At 42.2% G+C, this 11584-nt stretch overlaps 1 protein-coding gene across 1 annotated transcript; it reads left to right on the forward strand.

Moving 5' to 3' along the window:
- Positions 1–236: 236 nt before the first annotated feature.
- Positions 237–11302, forward strand: rpl6 (ribosomal protein L6). The gene is made up of 7 exons (XM_080208138.1): positions 237–257; positions 2537–2707; positions 3101–3199; positions 5436–5579; positions 8070–8118; positions 8738–8922; positions 11102–11302. The coding sequence occupies exons 2-7, from the start codon at positions 2537–2539 to the stop codon at positions 11252–11254; spliced, it is 801 nt and encodes a 266-aa protein (XP_080064264.1). The 5' UTR covers positions 237–257; the 3' UTR covers positions 11255–11302.
- The last annotated feature ends 282 nt before the right edge of the window (positions 11303–11584 follow it).

Here is an 11584-nt window from a genome sequence, read left to right on the forward strand (position 1 = left end):
ACTATCGAATTTAGATTTTCATTTTTATACTCAAAATTAATCAATAAAAGTTCTTAACTAAATTGGTTTCGGACTGACTTAGAACTAAGAGATACTCTGTTAAAATGTGTTGTGAGGTTGAACTCCAAATGCTCTTTAAAGGCTGAGACTACAGCTCCCATGGTGCAGCGCGAGCATCTGGCGGAAGTTGAGTGATAGAGTTCCGGGAGTTCTATACCGCGGAGGCCCGGATGTTAGGCTCTTCCTTTTGAGCAAAGGTAAGAATGGCGGTGTATTTTGCGCCGAGGACTGGGCTGAAAATCGGACTCCATCGGAGCCGGGAGGCTTCGTACACATCCGGTGCCGCAAGAACAGAACGGCATAGAGTGTTAGCTGCTCGGATGAGTCTGTATTTGTTGTCGAGGCGTATCTTTGATGATGTTTGTGGGTCGTTTTGTTGAAGGCAGCAGGGGAATCGCTGGAGCACGGTGCCATTTCAGGCGAGATGCGCTGTAATGGCGGCTTCCGAATCTTGTGCGGGATTCTTGGCGGGGGGGAGGGAATAGAAAAGGAGTTATGATTGTAGGGGAAAGGCCTGCGGGAGGGAGCAGAAGCAGACTGGAACTTGGGAGTAGTGCACGGTGGTACTGTGGTTAGTACCACTACCTCACAGCGCTAGGGACCTAGGTTCAATTTTAGCCTCGGGTGTTGCTGTGGAGTTTACCCATTCTCTCCGTGTTTGCACGGGTTTCTTCTGGGCGCTCCAAAGATGTGTGCGTTGGCCATGCTAAATTGCCCTTAATGTTGGGGGAGAAGTTGGGGAGTTGCAGCAATAGAGCCTGGGGTGGGATTGTCATGAGGCTATCGGCCCGCTGAGCCTTCCTTTTTTTTGCACAGTAGGGATTCTGTGATTCTAGTTAGATAGTGTGTTGAGTTTAGGGAATGGCCCATGCACATGTCCTTAGCACTCCCAATGTGATGAGTATGTATACCCTGGATTAGGATGTCGCTGGCCTAGTATAGACTCTTATGTTTATTCAGTGGGAAATGAAATCAGTTTCTCCAAATTAATTCTGATATCTGAATAATATTAATCCCTGGGGGGGGGGTTAGTCTGTTTTCCAATGTGTACAGTTAGTTCAGTGAACTTCCCCATGCCATTTGTACAATTATTTCATCCCAATTTTCATCCTGAATAATCATTGGCTCTGAAATTCTGATGTGTTGATTATTGATTGCTATATCCAATACATTTTGGGTCAGTAGTAACTGCTAATATAATCTCACATTGTCTAGGCATGTGACTTGAACTTTTGAGATGTATGGAGTAACATGTTTTAGTTAGACAAATGGCTTTTAAAATATTTTTTGTATGGAATAGATAGTATTATATCAGTTAATTCCAGCACAGTAAGCTGAATGTACAAAGCAGTGAAGAGTACAAGCCTAGTTTATTCAGCCTCTCCTCATAGCTCAACCCCCGGAGTTGAGGGGGTTGAGCTATGAGGAGAGGCTGAATAAACTAGGCTTGTACTCGTTAGAGTTTAGAAGAACGAGGGGAGATCTCATTGAGACGTATAAGATGATGAATGGGATGGATAGGATAGAGGTGGAAAGACTCTTCCCGCTCAGAAAGGACAGTAGGACTAGGGAGCACCTCAAGATAAAGGGGGGGTGGTTTAGAACGGAGTTGAGGACTTCACTCAAAGGGTGGTGAATCTCTGGAATTCTCTGCCCGTTGAAGTGGTGGAGGCTACCTCGCTAAATATTTTTAAGACGCGGGTTGATGGGTTTCTGATAAGAGAGGGGATTAAGGGTTATGGGGAGAGGGCGGGAATGTGGAACTGAGCCATGACAGATCAGCCATGATCTTATTGAATAGCGGGGCAGGCTCGAAGGGCCAGATGGCCTACTCCTGCTCCTATTTCTTATGTTGTTATGTAACCCTCTGCATGCACAATCTAGATGTGGAGATGTCGGTGTTGGACTGGGATAAGCTCAGTAGGAAGTCTCAACAGCAGGTTAAAATCCAACAAGTTTATTTGGTAGCAAAAGCCACTAGCTTTCGGAGTGCTGCTCCTTCATCAGGTAAATCATCTAATGAAGGAGCAGCACTCCGAAAGCTAGTGGCTTTTGCTACAAAAATAAACCTGTTGGGACTTTAACCTGCTGTTGTGAGATTTCGTACAATCCAGGACAGAGGTTGAATTTATCCATCCCTGTAGATCATTAATTTTCCTTCTAGATTGTTCTCTTCGTCATCTCTAAGATTCATATTTTAGACGGCAGTCTTCAAGTCTGACAATTTGATGCAGGGTTTGGTTACTCGGTTGTGTGTGTTTTGATGTATTCCACTTTCAATGTGCTAAACATCTTGCATCACTAAGTGTTTTGATATAGTATTGCTGTAGTGCATCAAAAGGGTTTACTGCGTGCATTGGAGTCTAAACTCCAAGTTTGTCCCTGTTTCTGATGGTGGGGTATTGGCTTATGCCACTTAAAAGCAACTACTGCATATCATGTACAGGCTGTAAAGTGTAACATTTTTGCTTGGTAGATGGCAGGTGAGAAGGAAACGGTGGCAGAAGGAAAAGACCAGCCAAAGAAACCACGTCGCCATGCTAGCCGCAACCCTGTGCTGGCCAGGGGCATTGGCAGATACTCTCGCTCTGTCATGTATGCTAGGAGAGCCATGTACAAGCGCAAGTACAAAGCTCCTGAGACCAAGGTAAGGAAACTTAGAGGGTGGTGAGTGAGTGGAATCGGCTGCCGTCAGTGGTGGTGCAGGTGAACTCGTTGGGGTCTTTTAAGAGACTTCTGGATGATTACATGGGATTTAATGGGATTGAGGGTTGTAGATAGGCCTGGAAGGTAGGGATATGATCGGCACAACTTGTGGGCCGAAGGGCCTGTTTGTGCTGTAAAGTGCCCTAAAACTTTGAGAATGTGTGCCAGTGTAATAATCTGTGATGGAGCAAATTTGCCTAATAAGATTTGAGGTTAAATTGTTGGGACATGTGATGTTTGTGCAATTCTATATGTTTGATGCTGATTATTGTAAGAGGTTGGCTTTTATGAGTGTAATGAGGCAAAGTTAATAGCTTGCTTCATCTCTTTTCAGGTCGAGAAAAAATTGAAGGAAAAGGCTCCCTTTTCAATCACCAAGCCTGTTGGAGGAGACAAAAATGGTGGTACTCGTGTTGTCAAAGTCCGCAAAATGGTAACAGTCTCCCTCTTCAAATTATAGTAATGTTTTGGGAGAGGATATGGGTTCGTTTCGACTGTTGGGTCTTTTGAAATTGAGGCACTTGGAAATTTCATAGAAGCATACAATTGTTACAGTGCAGGAGGAGGCTGTTCAGCCCATCAGACCTACACACCTGCAATCCCACTTGGCCCCTGTTCCTTTAACCCCACGTATTTACCCTGCTGATCCCCCTAATGAGCTGTTCAGCATAGTCAATTCACCTAACATGCATGTTTTTGGAGGGGAAACTGGAGCACCTGAAAATCCATGCGCTCTTGGGAGAAAATGGAAACTCCACACTGACAGCTACCCGAGGAACACACATCCCTGGCACTGAGGCAGTAGTGCTAACCATTGTGCTGCCCAATGTTCATATTCTCCAGTGACTTATTTCTCCCAGATAAGTTTAATGTGCCATAACAGCAGTTCTGTGATTTTGATTTTTTTTTTATTTATTGTTAGAGTCATAGAGGTTTACAGCATGGAAACAGCCCCTTCAGCCCAACTTGTCCGTGCCACCCTTTTGTTTTATAACCCCTAAGCTAATCCCAATTGCCTCCATTTGGCCAATATCCCTCTATAACCCTGTTACCCACGTAACTGTCTAAATGCTTTTAAAAAGATAAAATTGGCAACTTGTTCCAGACACTCACCACCCTCTGAGAAAATTGCCCCTTTGGACCCTTTTGTATCTCTTCCCTTTCACCTTTAAACCTATGCCCTCTAGTTTTAGACTCCCCAACCTTTGGAAAAAGATATTGACTATCTAGCTGGTCTGTGCCCCTCGTTATTTTATAAACCTCTATAAGATCACCCTTCAGCCTTCTACGCTCCAGAGGAAAAAGTCCCAGTCTATCCAGCCTCTCCGTATAACTCAAACCATCAATTACCAGTAGCATCATAGTAAATCTATTCTGCACTCTTTCTAGTTTAATAATATCCCTTTTATAATAGGGTGACCAGAACTGTACACAGTATGCCAAGTGTAGCCTTACCAATGTCTTGTACAACTTCAACAAGGTGTCCAAACTCCTGTATTCAGTGTTCTCAATGCCTTCCTCACCACTGTCCACCTGTGACGCCACTTTCAAGAAGCTGTGAACCTGTATCCCTAGACCTCTGTTCTGTATTGTATTGTCATGTGTATTCGTATACAGTGAAGAGTATTGTTTCTTGCGTACTATACAAAGCATTCCGTTCATAGAGAAGGAGCAGAGAATGTAGTGTAACAGTTGTAGCTAGGTAATAGAGAAAAATCAACTTAATGTGTGGTAGGTTCATTTAAAAGTCTGAAGGCAGCAAGGAAGAAACTTTTTGAGTCGGTTGGTGCATGATTTGAGACTTTTGTACCTTTTCCCTGATGGAAGAAGATGGAACAGAGAATGTCCAGGGTGCATGGTGTCCTTGAATTTGCTGCCTGCTTGTCCAAGGCAGCAGGAAGTGTAGACAGTCAATGGAAGGAGAGCTAGTTTGAGTGATGTTGAAAGTTGCCTGGGCTCTTGACATTCTTGTTTCCAAATGACATTCCTATGCTGTGGAACAGTAATAGGTTAACAGAACCTCTGTCTGCCAAAAGTTTGGTGATTTTTTTTTCAGTTGATCTCTTACGGTTAATCCATAGAGTTTTACTAAATATCTAATCTCAGCTAGGCGGTGGGTATAGCAAGTGAGCTTAGGATTCTCAGTCCTTTTGCTGTTCAGCAAATGTTGGTAGAAGCCTGGCTTGTGTGATGGAAACTGCAAGCAGGTGGTGCACATGAAGCAATGAAGAATCAAGGTGTTTCAAAGTGAGGGTGTCTTACAAATTTGGTCAGGAAATGCAAAAACTAAATTCCAATTTAATTTTATCAAACTTGAATGGACCTACCTTGTATTAAGTTGATCTTTCTCTACATCCTAGCTATGACTGTAACACTACATTCTGTGCCCTCGTTTCCTTTATGAATGGTATGTTTTGTCTGCACAGTGGCAGGAAACTATTTTTCACTATGATAATACATGTGACAATAAATCAAATAAGCAATGTCAGTCAGAGTTGAGCTGTAGAATTTTTAGTGGCAGTTATCTGATTGCATAGTTGAATTAAAAGTTTCTTCTTGTGTTTTTAAAAAAAAACACGCAAACACCACTGAAATTTTTCAGTCTTAATTGCCTACTGGTGACTACACTGCACAATATTTCAATACGTTGGTCATCTTTGTTTTTGCAGCCACGATATTACCCCACTGAAGATGTCCCTCGAAAAAGGATTAGCCATGGTAACAAACCTTTCAGCCAGCATAAGAGACGCCTGCGTGCATCCATCACCCCAGGAACAGTGCTTATCATGCTGACCGGTCGCCACAGGTGTAAGGTAAGTGGGCTATGGATTGACTGATCATTGACAGTGCTTTGTCTTCATATCTGTGACTGTACAGTGAAAGAGATGGATGGAATAGTTCCTTCAATAAGAAGGAGGCCTACAGAATCCATGTAGACTCTTTTGCCTCGTTTCCTTCCTTTGCCACCTACTCTCAATTTGTCCTGACACCATCAAAAAGATTGTTAGTCACAAATCCCCCAGGTCCCTTTGTCCCTGCACATTATTTAGATATAAGAACATAAGAAATAGGAGCAGGAGTAGGCCATCTAGCCCTTCGAGCCTGCCCCGCCATTCAATAAGATCATGGCTGATCTGTCGTGGCTCAGTTCCACATTCCCGCCCTCTCCCCATAACCCTTAATCCCCTCGCTTATCAAAAACCCATCAACCTGCGTCTTAAAAATATTTAGCGAGGCAGCCTCCATCACTTCAACGGGCAGAGAATTCCAGAGATTCACCACCCTTTGAACGAAGAAGTTCCTCCTCAACTCCGTTCTAAACCCCCCCCCCCCCCTTATCTTGAGGCTGTACCCCCTAGTCCTACTGTCCTTTCTGAGCGGGAAGAGTCTCTCCACCTCTACCCTATCCATCCCATTCATCATCTTATACGTCTCAATGAGATCTCCCCTCATTCTTCTAAACTCTAACGAGTACAAGCCTAGTTTATTCAGCCTCTCCTCATAGCTCAAACCCCCCCCCCACTCCGGTATCAGCCTAGTAAACCTCCTCTGCACTCCCTCCAAGGCCAAAATATCCTTGCGTAAGTGCGGCGACCAAAACTGCACACAGTACTCCAGCTGCGGCCTCACCAATGCCCTATACAGCTGCAGCAAGACCTCCCTACTTTTATATTCAATCCCCCTCGCTATGAAGGCCAGCATCCCATTAGCCTTCCTGACCACCTGCTGCACCTGCAGGCTGGGTTTTTGCGACTCATGCACAAGGACCCCGAGGTCCCTCTGCACCGTCGCCTGCAGCAGTTTTTCGCCACGTAAGTAATAGTCCTTCCTACCATTATTCCTACCAAAGTGGACCACCTCGCACTTGCCGACATTAAATTCCATTTGCCAGTTCGTGGCCCATTCGCCCAGCCTATCTAGATCCTTCTGCAGACTCTCCACACCATCCACACAATTTGCCGTTCGACCAATCTTGGTGTCATCAGCAAATTTCGACACCATACACTCGATTCCCTCCTCCAGATCATCTATATAAATGGTAAATAGCTGAGGCCCCAGCACCGACCCCTGGGGCACTCCACTAGTCACCATGAACTTTTATATTGTCTCTCTGCTCTATCTGCCAAAATGCATCATTTCACACTTCTCTGTATTAAATTCCGTTTGCCCATTCTGCTCACTTATTTATGCCTCATTGCAGTCCAGGAGTATCCTTGTCACTGTTTGGTATCATTGTTGGATTTGCTGTATAGTTTATTTTAATATTTGGGTCATTTAAAAGGTGGTGCCATTCCAGTCTAAGAAAATTACCATTTATTGTAACTTTCTGTTCTTAAGCCAATTTTTTTCCCCAAGCTAACACTGATCCTTCTGTTCCATGGGCTTCAATCTTGTTGTCCAGCCTTTTTATGTGATACTTTGTCAAACACACTCTCAAAATCCGCACAGGCAGCGTTTATGTCCTTCCCCACAACTTTTCCTGTTACTTCATCAAAAATTTCAATTCAATTAGTCACGCGCAATCTGCCTTTTACAAATCTGCTGGCTCTCTTTAACTCCAGACCTCTCCAAGTGGCTGGCTGTTGTTTCTAAAACTTTGCCTGTCATTGATTTTAAACTGACTTGTTAACAAAATGTTCTTGTGCCCTTTCTTCCATAAAGCTCTGATTCTCTAGGGCAGATTTGAAGATGACGCAAGCCCTTCTGATTTCCACTCCTGCTTTCTTTTAGCAATCTGCGACGTAACTCATCCAGACCAGGAAACATACCTATTTTCTAACGCCTCCTGCTGTCCATTGCCTGTTATCTTGAGGCTTCCACATATACTTTGTCAGCATCCTCTTCCTTAGTAAAGACCAATACAAAAAAAGTTAGCTTTGACATAAATCTAAGCCTGTGTTACTGTCTTTGTCCTTAATAAGCCTCAGTCTGTTTCTTTACTATCCACTTACGATTTGCATGCCAGTGGGAAGGTTCTTGGATTCCCTTTTATGTTAGTTGCTATTTGTCTCCTCTCTTTTTGGTAACCTTCATTGTCAGCTTCACATTTTGTATTTGACTACATTCTTGCTTGAAAAATGCACCTGACATGCATCATGTATCCTGTTTCTGTTTCATATTCTCCATCTTCCTTGCCATCCTTGGAGCACTAGCTTTAGTTGCCCCCCCTTCTCCCACTGGCCAACTTGTCTAATGAGACTGCTTGCATCTGGAGGACAAAGGGGAGCTACTGTTAACAAATGTAGCTTTTCTCCTAATATCTGGGATAATAAATTTTGATTATAGACTCTTTTTCTTTGCAGCGTGTGGTTTTCCTGAAGCAGCTTGGTAGTGGCCTGCTACTGGTCACTGGTGAGTAAAGTTCCTTTTAATGTTTTCACTTAAAATTTTATCTGCTAGAGACGGGAAACGGATGTATGCTTTTTGTTCAATGATACTTACATGTATATTGCAGCTGGCACGTGTTTTTTCCAAGCCTTGTGTTTGGGGAATTTTGTATGTGCTTATGTTCATAATTAGTTTCCATTTCTGCAGACAAACATACCAACTTGTAAAATATTTTACAAGCTTAAGTCTTGTGAATAATTCTGCCCACATTTTACTTTCTTGAAAGCTTGTCACACAATTTTCCTTCAGGCTACACTGTTTGCATCTGAAATGGTGCAAAGATAACACCTCCCAGCAGACATTCTCACTGCAAGTTATGGTTTTGATTCCACTCTTTGCCACTTTGAATTATTAGTCTCCAGTGATGCTTATATATCAATTTCTAATTGCACAAAAATAAGAACAATCTTTGAGCCAAATTTTTATCTTGGTACTGCATACTGGAGCAACGTTGAGGCATATTGTCATGCAACGTTTATTTAAAATATTTGCAACTTGACCATGTTTGTGTGGATCCTTTGTGTTGCTTTTCGATTTGACGTATTTGCTGGGTTATTTCTGATTCCTCTGGTGTTTGTTGTAGGTCCTCTGACCCTCAATCGTGTTCCACTGCGTAGAGTTCACCAGAAATTTGTCATTGCAACAACTACAAAAATTGACCTATCACCTGTGAAAATCCCCAAGCATCTGACTGACTCCTACTTCAAGAAGAAGAGGCTGCGCAGGCCAAAGCACCAGGAGGGCGAGATCTTTGATACTGAGAAAGAGGTTAGAGGCTGCACTGTACTTTAGTATTCCTGCTCCTTTGTGTCATTCATAGTATATGGTGGCTACTTTATTCAGCATTTTCAAAACTACTATTTTTGTCTCCTGTTCTTCTTAAAGGCTTCCCATCTTGCCCACAGGATGGCTGTATCATGAAATGAGGCCATTCACCCTACTATCCATGCTGGCTCTCTGAGCTACTCGTCCACCTCCTCCATGTCCAATTTTATTTCTTCAGAAGGCCTGGTGAATAAAACGGGCTGACGTTTTGCACTTGCTACCTTAATGACGTTCCCCTGCTTGTGGTTTGGAATTGCATTTGAGTGATTTTAAACCTCGGGTTATTTGTTGCTTCCCCCTCTCTCTCTCGGCAAGTGGGTGGGGAAGGGGTTTCATGTGTTTTTGTCAGCTGTCAGTACATAAGTTCCAAAATGACACGGTGGTGGGTGTGTTTTCAATGCTACTTTGCTGATTGTTATATTGAAAATTTGATGGGTGGCATAAATGTTTACGTATTTGCAATGAAGGGGAATGGCAATTTGAAATGTTGTATTCCACGGAACATGCTTTTACAAACCACTGGGATTTTCTCCCAAAGGTGGTTTGTGCTGGGATGTGTTTGCGTGTGTGTAACTAATCCACTGACCTCACCAGTTGACAGAATTTGGGAGTTTCCTTCCTTAAACACAAACTTTGGGGTGTGCATCACCAGTGTAAGTTGTGGTTCAATTGGTTGTGTTCAAGTCACAATCCAGGGACATGCGCGCAAAGTTCCAGGCTGACACTTCAATGCAGTATAATGCTTAATTTACTAATGAGACATTAAAATCTACAGTCCTGCATCATGGGATCTTCTATGTCTAGAGATATCCCTGGTGTTCCGGTGAATAATATTCCTCCATCGTCGTCACAAGAAAATCTGGTCGTTATCCTATTTGATTTAAGGTGCGGGTACCTGATGTGATTGCTAGGGGTGCAAGCTACACTCTGTGTCAGAAGTTGACTTCAACGATGATGTGGCACAATTTTTGCTTGCTATAGTAACAGTCACAGCCCAGTGAGTAGTCTGCATTTCATGAGACTTACTGTCGGGTTTTTATTGACTGACAAAGACTGATTAATCCCAGTGGCTTGAGGAATGGTAGATTAGAATGATTTGAATCTGAAAATGTCACCATCATATAAACCAATCTCTGAGGAAGAGGGGTGCTTGAATTTGTACATTTAGGATGGGTCGTACAAATGAAGCAAAAATGGTCATTTGAGTATTTCTATTGTCAGCTGTCCTAGTGATTTTTTTTTCAAAAATTAGAGCAGATCTTGTGTGTGTCTCACAATGTAGTTTTACCTTGATTTTAGTGGTGGTATTTTCATCAGAAAACTGTAGATTGAAGTCCTACTGCAGAGCTGTGAGCTGACACTTCAACAGTGCTACGCTGATCTGAAAGCCCCATGTCATTTATTTTATTGTGCTGCTACATTTCCCAAATTTCAGTTTTTTGTTCTTTATATATTTGTAATATTAATTCCCATCTGTGGAAAGAGAAATGGCTAATGTCGAATAACTCTTCAAGTCAGTTTTAGAAATGTGTTCTGCATCAAGTTGATAAATTAAAATCAGTGGCAGCTATCCACTTTGTAAGGCAAAACTATTGTCATGCAAAACTATTGTCATACAAAACAGAAGACCATTGATTGCATTGATCTAATTTAACTATTTTGGAAAATGACCTTTACTGACTTAAGGAATTGGTTTAGAAATTACTATGTGGATGAAATTTTCCAGTACTTGAGAACAACCACGAATGGCTTCAGGTACTGCATTGTTGGTTTTAGGAAATTAGATTATATATTACAACCTGCTGTTGTTTAAGAATTAATCCAGACGCCTCAAGTAACCTTGAATGTGTTCAGGTGGCCAACAAAGGTATTAACAGGATACTATTGAGCATGTGACACATTGCTGCAAATTTGCCACAAACTCCACAAAATTGGATTGCAGTCATTTTGATGGAATTAACTCATTCCCCAGTTTTAGATAGTCAACACGTTTTAAACCCTCGACACTGTTAATTTGCCCTAACATTTTACGTGGCCAGGTTCAAAATAGTTGTGCACAAAAACACAACACATGATTACTTTACAAAGTTGCTGTTGCTCTGACATTCTTCTCTCTTCACAGAAATATCAGCTAACAGAACAGCGGAAGGAAGACCAGAAAACTGTGGATTCCCAAATCCTGCCCATTATTAAACAGACCCCACAGCTCCGTGGCTATCTCCGCTCCATGTTTTGTCTGACCAAAGGCGTTTATCCACATAAATTAATCTTTTAAGCAAGCTGTAAAGAGAGACACTTATTAAAACTGGGAATTCAACACTTATGGTTTTGTTTGTGTATGTGATTCAAAACTAAGAATGTTACCAATTTTTTTCAGGCTTTGAGCAAATGTCTATAGTGAATATGTAGTTGAAGCTCTTTCTGGGTCACAGTGCATTACTCTTATCTGTACTTAATACAAGAAATAAATGTTTTAATTTCTTACCTGGGGGTTTGTTAAAAACTGCATCTAAATTGGAATGAGCATAGATTTAAATATGTGGTCCTGAAAACTCCATAGTACGTGTGAGCGGTCCTTAGAAACAAACTTGGGCATTACTTTAAA

The sequence above is a fragment of the Carcharhinus amblyrhynchos genome, chromosome 20 (genome assembly GCF_965287045.1).
Source record: "Carcharhinus amblyrhynchos chromosome 20, sCarAmb.v2.hapA, whole genome shotgun sequence".
Taxonomy (NCBI): Eukaryota; Metazoa; Chordata; class Chondrichthyes; order Carcharhiniformes; family Carcharhinidae; genus Carcharhinus; species Carcharhinus amblyrhynchos.